At 41.3% G+C, this 15,641-nt stretch overlaps 1 protein-coding gene across 2 annotated transcripts; it reads left to right on the forward strand.

The window, feature by feature from the left end:
* The first annotated feature begins 9,995 nt into the window (after positions 1 to 9,995).
* LOC136430474 (beta-1,4-galactosyltransferase 7-like) lies at positions 9,996 to 15,010 on the forward strand. Of its 2 annotated transcripts, none has more exons than XM_066421134.1 (6): positions 9,996 to 10,083; positions 10,722 to 11,202; positions 11,468 to 11,696; positions 12,171 to 12,254; positions 13,582 to 13,689; positions 14,007 to 15,010. In XM_066421134.1, exons 2-6 carry the CDS (start codon positions 10,814 to 10,816, stop codon positions 14,163 to 14,165), a joined length of 969 nt encoding a protein of 322 aa, XP_066277231.1. In that variant the 5' UTR covers positions 9,996 to 10,083; positions 10,722 to 10,813; the 3' UTR covers positions 14,166 to 15,010. The 2 variants fall into 2 exon arrangements, with proteins under 2 accessions (XP_066277231.1, XP_066277232.1); XM_066421135.1 differs by having other exon boundaries at positions 10,069 to 10,099.
* The last annotated feature ends 631 nt before the right edge of the window (positions 15,011 to 15,641 follow it).

Raw genomic sequence — 15,641 nt, forward strand, 5'->3', positions numbered from 1 at the left:
TATTGCGTAAGGTTTTAAAAGAAGTAGTCTCAAACAGCTAATTTGTTATCATGGCATCCAAAGGGAGTGAATAATTATTTTGGCTCGTCTGTCGTCACGATCTCTCTGTCTCTCTCTCCGCCTCTCTCTGCCTCTCTTTCTGAGTGATTGCCAATGACTACAACTTCAGTTGATCTGGAAAAAGAACACGAAAAAAACCCCAGACTTCCCAAGACATGAAGTCACTTTAACATAGAATCTATGTGCATAACGGCATCAGAAGTGTATGCATGTTTTGCGCGCATGTCTTTCCTGTCGCTTACGTAAAGCCCCTGTCACACTTGTGCGTATATACAAGCCCGCATGAGTTGCGTATTAACATGTTTTTGGTTTAGGTTAAGTTTGCAGCCGAATAAGTAATTTCTTTAGTTTGATAACTAGGCTGCACAACGGTGGGTCAATGCAGGAAACAGCTTCTTCGACGCAAACTTTACTTAAACCTAAAGAATGTTAATGCGCAACTCATGCGCACTTGAATATACGCACAAGTCCGACAGTGCCCTAGCGCACATTCGTTCTCAGATCAAAATTATGTCAAAGCCAACACAATCGTGATTTTGAGACATTAATGTGCCAAGCATTTATATATTTACGAATGTTCTATGTTTCAACCCCAAGGAACTTATTTGAGCCCTTTCAATGTATAACTATTGCCGAGAATAACTATTGCCGAGACCTTCAAAAAACGTTCAGCAACTAGTATCAATATTATCTACAAATAAAAGTACACTCCATTCATTTGGTCGAATAACTTCCATGTACCTGAATCGATCTATATATGTATGTGTGGCGAGTTCAATCTACAATGAGTTTTATCGTAATCCGTTCTGACAAAACACACAGGCGCCATTGTTCGTGTGCAGGTCTGTTTAGGGCAGTGGTCTTCCGCTCAATTGGATCTGTTGGTTCACAGGTGAATGTGCACCAAATCAAATGTCGGCCGGGGTACACCCAAACACTTACAAGTATACAAATACGCGACACAATCCTACTACACATTGTGGTCGCCGACTTTTGGCATATTACATGTACATGCCGGTTTGTGATTGTACCCTCAGTTTTCTGACTCACAGTCACTGCTAGGCAAACGGTTTAGAACTTGGTAGAAACCAGAAAACTTGTACCTACGCAGAAAAGCCACGGACTGCTATGGCGGCCACACAATCAGACATTTTCTCAGTGTGATGACTTCATTACGGGCAATAATCACAGAATAGTTTCTCATATCTTTACATCTTCCAGATAGACATGATTTCATTGTCTGTCATCAAGTTGTACAAAAGTGTAAATTATGATATTTAGTAGGATACTCTGACAACAGCGAAACCTTTACTGCGTTGCCCAACTTAGGTTGAAGTCCTAGAACACTGTACACCGCACAGACAGCGTGCCTACAGTGTGTTAGACAGTGTGAAAGTATCCCAGTCGTGTTTGATGGATAAAAGTTCTATTTCCACCAGAAAAGCTAGCGTCTTTCTCGTAGTTCTGGCTCAAAGGCATAGTTGATGAAGAGTACAGATGAGTGGTCTTTGATTATCTCTTGACTGAAGTTAGATTAACACAAGACCGGGAGGCAGGCTAGCTCCCGATTCAACGTCTCCGAGATCCTGGAAAAAGCGGTGAAAGACTGACTAGTAAATCAATCACCGTGCTTAAGGAGACACCAAGAGGCGCCAGCTTTCTTTTGTCTTGTCCCCACCAAACTTGGGTGGAGCATTAAAAAGTTGAACATAAATCTATCATCCTGCCGGTTCCTGCACCAAGCTAGAGAGCTCTTAAATCACAGCCACCCGCTATGACAAACGACGGGCCTGCAGACACGAATGGAGAGGTGAGTCGACGGGAAGGCTTGGAGACGGCAGGTCTAGGCTGGCTTCATTACAATGGATGGGCTGAGCGGTACAGCGCGGCGGTCGGAGACAAGTCACTCAGAGAAACAGCGGCTATGCGCGCCATGTGTACACGTCCGCCGCGCTGCCTCTCTTGACCCATCTTCTGAAACCATTTTGTTCTTGATAAATAGAGAGCCCGAGGTGGGGAACGTGATTGATTGATACGGTAAGCGGCAGGTGTGCACCACCCCGACAGCCTGCGCGGAGACTCATTGGCTCCGTCGGCAGCTGGGGCCACCTTTCCCCGGGCGTTAAGATGCTATCTCTCGGGGGGCCATCTCTGGGTCACTTCGCATTTCAAACGCCATCAGGCAAAGAGCACAAAGAACACGCAAAAAACATCGCCTACGTACACACCATGCCACTACATCTGGATCTGTACAAATGTTTTACCGGACCGGTAAACTTTTCCGACGTTCCCAACAACTTTTACACTTACGATCGTCGCATACAGACAAATTCAAATCGATTCACATAAAGTTTACACCAATTAGTCAATTTTTCTGTCGTAAATACGATCATTCAGCGCATCATAATGCTGAGTGACAACGACAAATGTGGAACTTTGGGCGAACTGTGTTTGTTTAATGTATCGTGCCATCCCGTGAAGACCAAATTACGGCCGCAGTTGCCTCAGAGTACATGTGCACAGAGCCGGACCCGTAGTCCGATCTAGAGGACATGTCAGTGATCAGATGAAAACAAATAGTTGGAAGCACGCGTTGTTTGTGGGGGACGGATAGGATAGGCTTCGAAATGAATTAATCATTCTCGACAAAGTGGTCGTCAAAAGAAACAAGAGCCCACCAGTTTGGGACGCCTGTTGACTGACACGTTCGCCTCCGTCTATAGAACGCTGCTTCCAAACGATACATTGTTCTCCCACCTCTACTTGACAGCTTAGCACCGGCGGCGATCTGTCCTCCCGGTTGGAAGATAATTATATGACGTTTTGTCTGACAATTCTCGGCATTTCTGTCTAAATTGATTGTGTAATTATCCGTAAACAGAGCCACTTTTCCCTCGTCACGTTATGCAGAGGTGCAAAGCGCCCAACATAACCTGTTCCGTCCATTATACTAATTGATCGCGATCTTTGTTGTTGCTTTGAAAAGCTCTCAGCAGCACATTCGATTACTGGGGTGTTAATTCGGCACGAAACTGCATAAACGTCGGTCCATATGTCGTATTATGTCACTCACAGCCCACCCAACACTTTGTTCTCATTGTGACACGTTATACAGAGAAAAGCTAGGTACTCTCTGATTTGCGTCTTTGTCGGTATTTTCTATGTCTCTATAAGTATAAGGCTAACTACACTGGCTGTATGATTTTACCAGGGGAGTTTGGCCACCATAGGGTTTCATTGATGAGAAGGAAATATTAATCAGCGAACTGACTCTCCTGGACAATTTCCCCCCTTTTTGATCAATTCTACGATCCATAACGCAAAAGGAAGGCCTTGTGGAGGCTGGTATTTTCTATAAAAATTCAAACATAAACGTCACATATTCAGTACGAACGCTTGTCTTTTTTTCAATCCACCTACCGAAAGATATCAACACCGTAGGCAGTTCTGGACGCAACATGCTGAGACACAAATTAGTATTTGCACAATAGAATAAAGTATAATAGCTACCTGTCAAAAAAATGAAAATTAGTTAACCATTTGACGAACGTTACTGAGCGAGTTTAAGGTAAGAGTTCCCCAAAATATATTTTTGAATGAAAGAGCCGATGTTACACTTGTTACCTGAAATCTATGATCTAAATCGAGAAAAAAAGCGTCGAGCCATCTATTGGACAAGCGTGCTTTGAAAACAGATTTGATTGTCCCTCGGCTACTTGTTTGTGCTAAGAAAAGAGGGAAAGAAAAAAAAAGAAACATGGAAAGGAAGAATTAAAGGAAATGAAACAACGAAGGAATAAAGAACGAGGAAAATGGTATATTTTGAAGTGATATTATAATCACTGAAACAACATCTTTCGTTCTGCGGTACATCTTTGTCGAATAACAAATATCTGGTTGGTCTATCTTTGCTATGTACTATAACTCTATCCAACGAAATTTGAGCCCAACTCCGAAAAAGACAACAAAGGGCATTATTGTTTAATGCGCGTATATAAATCTGAACACTGCACTGTAACAATGTGTTCATCTCGACTGCTCCGACGTCCACGAGTTGGCAATACAATGTCAGAACATGAGTTGAAGATGAGTGAACGAAGATATCACCCTCCTTGTTTCCGTGAGTAGACTTCTATTGTCACTCCTTCAGTGTCTTCATGTTTTGTCTTGTCCTTCTTGGTGACAAAGATAAGACACGACTGGAATTTTTCCAGCTTCTATTATCTATCAAACTGTCCCATCCCCATAAGTAACCTGTTCGCAGTTTGTCAGTTCCGTGTTACGCTTGCTTGTTCTCTTTGTGTAAAACGATTTTATACCTATTGTATTCGTACAATATAGTCGACAATTGTGTGTAAGTGTTCCCAAAAGACTTGGTGCTCTTTAGAAGGGGAATCAGAACCATGTCAGCTGAGAATACATGACATGTTTTTGACATAATAAGCACACCTGTGACAAGCTGTGATTGTTTATGTTGGCGCAGAGGCTTTGGGAGAACAATAATCTTTTCTACAGTGACTGTCATCAACATAGTCTGAAATACAAATTTTGCGATCAGCCATGCCTATCCATTGGACTGTTCCATATCTGCTGTTCAGGTAGGAGGTAAGATAAACATTTTCAACATTATCTTTGACTTGATTGTTCTCTTTGATTGTACAACAACTTGAACTGGACATTTCCGTTGTAATGATTTCTTTCGCAGTCTATTTCTTGTCATGCGCACTTGTTGGGCACTAATTTACTTGTTTTTCTTTTAATACTGACCCCTTTAAAAGGACTACCGGTGAACTAGCCCCGCGGAGTCCGTGCCTGTGGATGTGTTTGTGTTCGGCGTGACAGAAGAAATAAATTGGAAGTGGGTCTATTGTTGTGGGATCGACCCGGGTCAAGCGCCTAGCCGTTAATTTGAAAGGACGAAAGTTCAACAGGGCACGCCATCTGTCAAACGTGTGGGAAGCGAGCTGGGTTAGTGCAGACTCACAACAGACTTTAATACTTGATACCGGGCCAGGTCTTTTCAAAGGTGAGAACACTGGCTGACGTAAGAGTTTAGTGACATCCCAATTCCACTAGAGGCTGCGACGACCGCGCTGGGACCACTGAGCGACCAACGATTTGCCAAGGCATCATGCCTTTACATCTTGCATCATATTTCAACGAATTTCATAGAAAAAGAACGATTTTTTTTCGTTTTGTTTTGTTGTCCTTTAAATCATACTTTTCCATCTTCCATCACTAGTCTTCCAATATGAAATGACGGCCACACAATTCCAATTTTGGTCTCGGTAAGGTTTAAGACTCTAACGCGGTACTGACACTGAAACGATTGTCCTTCCACTTTGTATTTCTACTATCAGTATAACCCCAGCACAAATATATATATATAGAAATATATATATATAGATGAAATCGAGTTTGGAGGATACTTGCTGATACATTTAGTCATTACATTACATACATTACATCATTCGTTCTTCACCTTCCTTAAAGGGAGAGTCAGCAAACTAAATTTATCTTAAGATGACATCATATCACGAGGAATGTAACGTTAAGTAGGAATTAAGCGCTCCATTGGAATTGTACTTTACACTGATACAGAAATGACGTGTTGCATTTCAAAGTGCCACGACGGCTGACTCAGTTGAGACATTTTTACATAATTAGTTATTTTGTAAACCACAACACGGGCACATTAACGGAATTGTCCGAACATCTTCCCTGGCGAGATCACAGCGATAAGGTACACTCGTCTTGCCTCTGGCGGGCTCTCCGACATTTTAAGAATGTGAAGATTTCAGTTGACCATATTAATAGTGATAAAACGTAATTTATGACTTAAAAAGGTGTTGAACAGAGAGACGAATATTGAGTAGAGGAACGAAAGAAAGTATGTATGGTAATAGATCGTGTAATTTTAGGTGTTTTGGAAGTGCGGATGATTAAATTAACAGTTCCAAAGATCCCTGTAATGTTAACATTGAAACCGCCAGGCTCTCAAACATGTCTACATTAAACGTTGTTTCAGCTTTTCCGTACACATATACCATTGAAACGAAGCATAACATACACTTTTCATTACTATTAGCATTCCACGTCAGCGGCAACATTTGTGGCTATGCCACCTGAGCGACGACCTCATAACAATATGACAAGACGAAGAAGAAACATAAAGGGCTGACTACATATCGCGTGGTTCTTGGTGGCAATATTCTATTGGCATTTATCAGAAAATGGCTGACTGAAGAAGGGATTTCATAGACACCGTGTGGCCAGAAGTATGTTTTTTCAACTTGATACAATGGAAGTTAGATCATAGTTCAATTTAACCAAATAACATATAGTCGGAACCATTGTGTTAAAGTATTGAAAGACGTACTATAAATCTATGCGGTACAGGTAAAGATTAACATTTTGCACCAGACGTTAAGTTGCATCTGTGTTTTTACAGTTTTTGTTAATCTCCAAGCAGATCCACGCCGGGCGCGAAAATCGTAGTATGCTGGCCAGAGAAGGTCCAGTTAGCCAGAGAGGGTTCATCAGCCCTGCCGGGCTGATGAACCCTCTCTGGCTGACTGGACCTTCTCTGGCTAGCATACTACGATTTTCGCGCCCGGCGTGGATCTGCTTGGAGATTAAGTTTTTGTCACGCTTTTTAGAGTGTGTTGTTTCATACAGATGAGCTACTGATGACACACTGGCGACCCCCCCTCCTCGCCATAAATCACTCGTGCCACCAATCTTCTTTAGAGACAATAGCTGTCAGCTGTCACTGGCGTTGTCACCCAGCTAATGATCGCCCCGGTCACCTCTGTTGAATGTCTCCACTTATCTGAGAATTTTCTCTGGTAAAAACTGAGCGGCGCCATGACAAGCCGCAGGCCAGGTATGTGCAGTCAGGCGGGAATCCTCTCAGCTCCCCCACCTTCTGTCACACACCACAGTACACACACCCGTCACTGGAAGGACAAAGGTGAAGTAGAGGACAGGAGCGGTCACAAGGAGCATCGTCTCTACTCTCCAAGCAGAGGTTGCTAGCAGGCCCTGGGTTGTTTTGGACGTCTTTTCGGCGTTTTTATCGGGCAGTCTATTTCATCAGGTTTGGCTGGCGGACAAAAAGAAAACCTGACAAAATAGAAAGTCGTAAAAAACAAGTCGGAGCCTAACCTCTGCTAGAGTACATCAGTCCGAGTCTCCATATACCTGTTTTCTATATGAAAACGAACGTTATATACGTCCATGCTTGTAGCTAACAGAACATATATCTGCAGCCAAGAGACAGAGTTATATTGCTGAAGAAATTGAATATGGACACCAACAAATTACAGTATGTTGCGAATTTGAAGAAAAATCATAAGTATTCCCTCTGAAAAAAAAAACGGAACTAAATCGGATTGCCCACAAAACGTTTGCCAAACTTAGACTGACTTTATACACTGGTATATCTTTTTATTGCCAATACGGTGGAATACAGATGTCTTGGAAACAGTAATATTCTGATCTGTTACATCATAGGCGTAGGATTGTAGAGTAGAGATTTGACCCGCATTTGACCTCACATCACTGTTGCACAACCTCAGCTAGACACTCACTCACTCAGTAGCCGGCCTGGGCCAACCAACCACTCATTAAAATTTGCATACAGCATCTTCAATCAACAAGCACAGGTTATTTCCAGAGGGAGGGGGTAATTTAGTACAGCCTTACAAACTTAAATTAATCATCCGTCTTCCTCAATTACAAGACTCAGCAGTGCCAAGTCGAGATAAATGGGGAACCGTTTGGGAACTTTTGTTCTGTGGTATTAAAGCGTACTGAGTCAGGTGCACTATTAACACTATTACTGATGATCGATCATACAGCCTATCGCCCCTTCAGTTCCTTCCTATACTACGGCTCCTACCGGTACAGACCCGGGTCAGGGACGGTTTGTTTGTTTGTTTGTATTGCAAACCCGGTAAATCGCCTCATAGTGTAACACACCCGGTTTGTACTAAAGAGTATAAGCTGCATATCCGGCTAGATTTATTTGATCCACTCACAATGGGAAGGGTCCCCACTCTCATATATTAAGTCTTTAACGTGATCGATGTGTGGCTCTCCTCAAACGCGGGGCCTCTGGTTTTAACTCCCTTTGATAGTTCCTATCCGAGGGACGTCCCTAACCAAAGCTAGGTACTCATTTTCACTTGAGTCGAGTCAGGAAATTGGTCTTAAGTGCCTTTCCCGTAGGCACAACATCGGCACCTGTCAGGGATTCTAACTCAGTACCTCCAGGTTCTGAGTCACCAACCCTAACCACAAGGCCACTATATGGATAGCAGGAAGTGAGGGGTATAGATAGTTCGTATGAATAATGACTGTGGAACGCTTTCAACATGACATTTCTGTGTAATAACAGAAAGAACGAAACGTTGACACAGTCCGAACTATACTAAAGTTACATTTGAGTGAAAAACATGCCTACATAGATTTTCAAAATTTGTCAAGATATATCATATATTGTCAAACCGTCGAGAAAAGACATGTACTGTACAGACTTCAGCACGTTTTTGTGTCGTCTTTGCGGTGAACATGACGAAAATATTAGAGATGGAGAATGTGTATCAGAAATCAACTATGTAAATGTTCAGAATCTTTCTTTATCGTTTTTAAAAAGTCAAATACTAGACAACAAAGTTGTCCTTTGTATACTTAGGGTTCTTTTTCTTTATGCTCAAGTAAATGTTGGAAATTTATGTAATATGCACATTCCATGTATTTCTGCATAACTGCAAAGTGAAGTTTTTAATCATAGAACACAACGCTTGATGATACATTTCTGATCACTCGCGATTGCGACGTAAACAATAAAACAAGACCAAGATTTGGTCTTGCAGTGTGCAATGCTTCTTTTTGCCGCTAGGTTGTACTTTTAACTTAAATCTCGGAACTGTCTCAAGTTCAGTAAATTAGTCCTTCCACGATGTCTGAACGCTGAACGTCGACATCTGGTAGAAGCCAGATACAAATTGTGAATGGTGTCGTTTTGGGGATGACGTGGCCATCACCATTAAAAGCAATTTTAAGTGTAATTTACATTTAGGGCAAAATTGGCGCAAATTCGCAAAGTTGGCGCATTTGGGGCAATTTGTCGCAGTCCAGTGAGATACCCGCCAGAGTATCCAATCGGCCTGATATTTCCCGGTTACAAAATCAAACAAGTTTGGCCAACGTTATACTAATAAAGCATAAATAATAAAAAATGTCGTATGATTTGTTGAACAGAAATGTTTGCCGAGTACTGTGTCAGGCTCACAAAAATAACACACCGTGCATTTGGGAAGTTTCACCTCATTTTTTCACACCGTGCATTTTGGACGTCTCGACTCATTTTTTTCATTATCTAATTTTTTGCTACGGGAGCGGAGGAAAGCGAGAAAAAGTATGAATATATAACAGTTAGCTTCAGTCTTTGCGGCATTCTAACAATGAAGTAGTGAATTTGGTATTAAATCCTTCGTTGGATCATTTCGTTTTCCGTTGTCATACTGCAGTGGCTATTGACAGGATCATCCTAGATCCTGTCAACAATAGAAAAATTTGCACTGGATTTGCAAAGTTGACAGTGGAAAAAAATTATCATCCTGTCAACAGTGCAACTTTTTCTACGTACCGCCGACAGGATTTTTTCTGTCAATAGGGCATGAATGTCCGTAATAGATCTAGTAATTGACACTGGACAACATCTTACGACAGTTTCTCAGCGTTTTGAATTGCTGTTAGTGTTAAAATGGAATGTTATGCTATGGCTAGCAGGAGATGATAAGTTTATCTAAATGTTCGGTTCAATGCTAAAAAATTTAAATCACTCGCTCTTCTGTATATTTCCAAAATGGGCATTTGAAATGTGCATCCATAGTGATTGCGAACATCCGATCGGCGAGTCCCGGCAGGCACCTCAAAAAATGTGACGGACACCTAAAATTTGTCTCAAGTACTTCCGGGTCGACACGGGCACAAACACGGCTGACCGGCTGGCAGGTATTTCCTAAAGATTGTAATACTTTGCGTACTTTCCATATGTTGTCTACGTTTCTGTTCTTGTTATTGCTGTTGTATAAATCTATCTAGAAATGTAGAAACTATGTGAGAATTCTTAAAGAAGACGCAGTGGATACTTACAATCAATCTGGAGGGGGGGGGGGGGCAACACTTTCTTCACTCATTTTGTTTTGTCTAGTGCCGTGTTCTGAACAGCAGACTGTTTGCGTTGGCATTACTGTGACCAAGGTTCCGCTTTCGAAACAGTTTAGTAAATGTTGAACAGAAATATGTTTCAAATTGTCTCCAATTATGTCCATACAGCTAGCCCCCTCATTCTCTGTACACAGACAGACACACACACACACACAGAGACATGCACACACACAGACACACATGTAGACACAGACACACACACACAAACACACACATGCACTCAAAGACACGTAAATGGACACACACACACATATGTATACATACACACACATGCACACACACAGACACACACACATGCACTCACAGACACACACATGCATGCACACACACATACACACACGCACGCACACACACACACACTATTGCCACCATTGAAACTGAATGTAAAGGACACTGGTCATATGTTGTTTGTCTTCTTCTAGGAACACCTGCTGTACACTTTCCCCAAGGTCTCCCACCAGTGTTGTGTGTGATGATGGATGTGGTAATGAGAAGACTATAGCGACTGACCAACATGGTGATGCGGCGCAGGATCTCATACCTGAAGCTGCTCATCATCTGCCTCACCATGACGACCATCATGGGCATGTGGCTGCACTACTCCGCTTCCAACTGCCACTGTCCTCATAGTGTCAACAACAACAAGAATAACAACAACAATGCAGTTGCACCCCGCGACACGCATGTCCAGAAACCTCCGCAAGTTCCGAGGGAAGAAAAAGACGAAGAAGTCATCGATGACGGGGACAACAAAAAATGGGGGCCGCACAAACTTGCAGTCGTTGTCCCATTTCGGGATCGTTTTGAAGAACTGCTGGTGTTCGTTCCTCACATTCACAACTTCCTCAACGAACAGAAAGTGCGCCACAAAATCTATGTTGTTAACCAGATAGATCTTCATAGGTGAGATTTGTAATATTTTTACACTAGTTTAGAAAAATCTCCTTTAGTTTAGAAGAATCAAAAGGTTTGACACAAAATAGTAAATGTCATTGCTGTATGTGTCAATTGACACATTTAGGAGTGAGACAATATGCTCTTCTTGTCTTTATTTCTTGCCGTCTTTCCCCATTTTGGCAACACCTCGGGGGCAGAGGCTTGTGTAGAGCTCTTTGATAAAATTGATAACAGTTATGTTAGTGTTCACTGATGCTTTCCTTATTTGCAGATTCAACAGAGCTGCGCTCATCAACATTGGCTTCATCATGGGCAGAGATGAAGGGTGTGACTACATGGCCATGCACGATGTTGACCTCCTACCTATGAACCCTGACCTTAAGTATGGCTACCCAGAGGACGGTCCCTTCCATGTCTCCTCCCCAGAGCTGCACCCTCTGTACCACTACAAGAAATTTGTGGGCGGAATTCTACTCATGAAGAGAGAACATTTTGAACAGGTGAGATTATAGGGTTAATGACCCGCCTTGAGGTGTACATGTATATGGTACATGTACAGTTCCCATGATCACCAAATGAACCAAGTTCCCAAATGCTTTTATCTAGAATTTATAGACAAGGCATCCAAAAAATTAGGGGGGGTCGAAACAGTCAATGGGTTCTATGGATTAACCTGGTAGCTTTGCATGGCAAAAGGAGGGTGTCTAATTTCTTTGTTTTCTTAGTGTAGGTCTTACAGAGGATGCGCTGCTAACTAATTGCTTGCTTGGGAGTTGTATTCGCCTTTAACGTAGTTTAAGTTTAACAGTCTTTTAAGAGTCAAGCGCTTTGCATGGCAAAAGGAGGGTGTCTAATTTCTTTGTTTTCTTAGTGTAGGTCTTACAGAGGATGCGCTGCTAACTAATTGCTTGCTTGGGGGTTGTATTTGCCTTTTAAGTGTCAAGCGCTGATGACGAGTTCTGATGTCTCCCCAGGTGAATGGCCTGTCCAACATGTTCTGGGGGTGGGGCCGAGAGGACGATGAGCTGTACAAGCGTATGGAGGAGGTTGGGCTACAGGTGAGGACGGAGGAAAAAAATCCTTGATGCATATATGAGGCAATCAAAGAGGGCAGGCTTTGCTACCTTACCCATTCTGCCTTGCAACTCTTCCATAGCCTGAGTACCATCCTCTGTATAGAAATAGTGACCGCTGGCTCAATGCTTATCGCTTGCTAACCATTTGCTTGCTTGCTTCTTCAAAATCTGAACGAATATCTGAATGCCAGCCATCTTGGATACATGCAGGGACAGACTCTGTGGTCGGCAAGCAAAAAGCATTGAGCCAGCGGTCACTATGGAGGTGGGTACTCAGGCTAACTCTTCCAGTCACACACACAAAAATAGCAGCACTGAGGATATATAGCCTCGATCCCAGACTTTTTTCTGGGCCTACGTAAGCATGTTGGCCTTGGAGCTAAGGAGCTGGCCTGTGTAGCCCCTGGAAACAGTCTGGCATCCAGGGTAAGGATATATGGCAAAGCTGCAATGTGTACACAACACACATACACATACACATATAGTATGTGGAATTATGCTATAGGTGGACTTTTAATCTAAAAAAAATCATCCTTTCTTATTAGTTTAGGAAGGACAATTATGGTCCTCAGAATGTTACTAAAATTATCAAAGTCGTTATCTCATTGGCTTGCCTGGGAAGTTAGCATCTGTACTTAATTTATCTAACTGATCACACAAGGTTCCTCAGAGGATGTTTGATTTGCATCGAAGGACATTTATCAGGGCCGCTTGTCTCAGCTGTTTAAATTCAAACAAGCAAACATGTCATGTATATAGAATTTAACCTCCTTACTTAGACAAAGATGTACATAATGAAATGCAAATTATTCAAATTAAGACTTGATATGAATACAATGTAGTTCATAAGGAAATTCTATAATTCCAGTGTCTTCCACAGTAGGACGTTAATACATGTAAGTTATGATGTAACACCTTATTTATGGCAGTGGGAACATTAACAAATACCAATTATGCAAATATGGGCCTAATTTGCATAATTGATGCAAAAGTGCCATAATTCATCTAAGTGATATATGATAGTAATTTCAGACTTTTGATATGTGTAACTTAATTAAAGGCGTACATAACCATGCATATATCATGTAAACTTGTATGTCATTTGCATTAGCATATATCATGAAGGTATGAGGTCTCTAAACTCTTGTTGTACATGTGCGATTTCAGCCTCCTACAATAACCAGAAGTGGATCAGGGGAAATTTTCATTGAACTGCTCTTATATATGAAGTAGAAGGTTCATGTCTGCCAAAGAGTGTGGCTTGCACAAGTTGCAGTACTTTTACTTTACAGCGCTGTTTTTGTTTCAGATTTTCCGACCAGAAGGGATTGAGACTGATCACACCAACACATTCCGACACATACATGACCGGCAGAGAAGAAAGAGGGATACTTTGAGGGTGGGGTCACAAAAGGAGGTGGGTATCTTTTACTTTAATTTTAAAAAGTTCAAGGACACATAGACTGAGGGCTGGGAGACATACATTCTACCAATATTATGTCCTTTTGTAGTTTTCTATGCATTGCCAATATGCATTGAATACCATGTTCATTTGACATGGCTGATGTTATGCCAGGCAGATAGAGTGAGTACTGCATTTGTATCTCAATTGTAAGTGTGTGCAGTGATATGGCACTGAATAGATCTACAACTCTTCATGAGAACACTTTTCAAAATGGCTGCTAGAACTGGAAATGGGTCTATTTGATGAAATTCTGTTGTACATTTCTGCAGCTGCAGTTCAGAAGAGATCAGATCACCGGTGTGGACACCGTGCAGTACTCTATTGTCAGTACCCACAAGATGAAAGTAGAGGGTGCTGTGGCAACCATCTATAATGTCAAACTAGACTGTAACACAGAGTTGACTCCATGGTGTAATCATCAGAAATAAAAGTTCCACCTCTGTACTGTAAATTCATTTATTTTCGCTGGGAATAGATTTTGCAGTAGCAGGGGAAAGCAATTTTTTTGCAATTTTCTTAGTTCCGATTGAAGCAATTCTGTCCCACAACTTATAAGTAGTAATACGATGGAAAGGCACATTTGGAGTGTCATGATTTTGTGGTGGAGAGGTCACTGCAGAAATAAAGCCACTGCAAATATTTCATGATTTACAGTCCTATATATATATATAAATATATACATATATATATATATATTTATGTGTGTGTGTAATACAAACAGAAAAAAACTTGGAAAAAACATTCTTGAAATGCAATGTTATGTTGTTATTAAAAAAGTATGGTTCAAAGCAGTGACAGTTCTTGTTGCTGCATCCTGTAATTAGATGACGTCAATGAGAATATCTGTGATTATTGAGGCATTGTCTTGTTGTTAGATTGTTAAATAGAAATCTTTTGTAATTTTGTAATCCTCATCTCCAAAACAAGCAAGCTTCAACCACACTTAAGACAGGGGCCTAGAAAGTTGTGCATAGATAATGAAGCAGAAGTAACAGAGCAACTTGTGCAATGTGACTGGTGTCATGTGGCTCCCCCTTTCCCTTTGTTTGGTCTATTGACTGTAATGTTTGCCAAAATGTTAATCAAGATGTTATACTATAGCTAAAGGCCATCTGTACACCTCTTTCCAAGATGATAATCCACAATCCAGAGAATATACTTTCAGTTACAATTTACCCGGTATTTTAGGCCTGTAACTTATGTTCACAACTTGTTGGATCCGTAGATCATATGAAACAGTTTTAGTTTTGTAAGAAATAAAACGTGAAGTGCCTTTGTCTTGTTCTTTGTTGGAGATTTATGTATACATGTATGTTGGTGACTTTATCATCTTTTATATGAGCTCTTATAGTAGATATGTCATAAGTTGCTACTCTCCAAGCAGAGGTTGGTGGGGAAGATTATGACCGTTTTATCATATGCCCCGTTTTTTGTCCGCTCTCCCTGTGATGTCATGTAAGACAACTGATTATGTGGGCTTATCCAAAAATGAGAGGAGGATGGAAGGATAACTACAAAGGCTGCAACTTAACAATACCAGCATGGCTAGGTCTCTTGAAAACAATTTTTTCCTCTTGACTTTCCTTCAATTTCCGGAATGACTCTAGGCTTTTATAGAGTCAATTCCATGTCACCGAGAGGGTTTTCAGGTAATATTGCAAGTGAGTTCAAACGATTTTAGATAAAAGACTATTCCAGTCAAAATAGTTCTAAATTGTTCAAACAATCAAGAATGAAAGTTTGAACATGTTGGAACTATTTGGAAAGTAATTGCACAAATATCTCTTTATTTAGAACAATTTTCGAACATCTATGTGATTGTTTCACTGTTCGAACATGTTGGAACAATTCAAATGGCAGATTTGGGTTATTGCCCCCATAAAAGTAGGTGCTAATCGCACTCT

This window comes from Branchiostoma lanceolatum, chromosome 3, assembly GCF_035083965.1.
Source record: "Branchiostoma lanceolatum isolate klBraLanc5 chromosome 3, klBraLanc5.hap2, whole genome shotgun sequence".
Classification (NCBI taxonomy): Eukaryota; Metazoa; Chordata; class Leptocardii; order Amphioxiformes; family Branchiostomatidae; genus Branchiostoma; species Branchiostoma lanceolatum.

Bases quoted from the DNA above. Each gene is read 5' to 3' on its own strand.
- LOC136430474 (XM_066421134.1), top strand. From the start codon at position 10,814: ATGGTGATGCGGCGCAGGATCTCATACCTGAAGCTGCTCATCATCTGC. The intron at 12,255-13,581 runs GTGAGGACGGAG...TTTTTGTTTCAG, and splicing joins TGGAGGAGGTTGGGCTACAG to ATTTTCCGACCAGAAGGGAT. The intron at 13,690-14,006 runs GTGGGTATCTTT...ACATTTCTGCAG, and splicing joins GGGTGGGGTCACAAAAGGAG to CTGCAGTTCAGAAGAGATCA.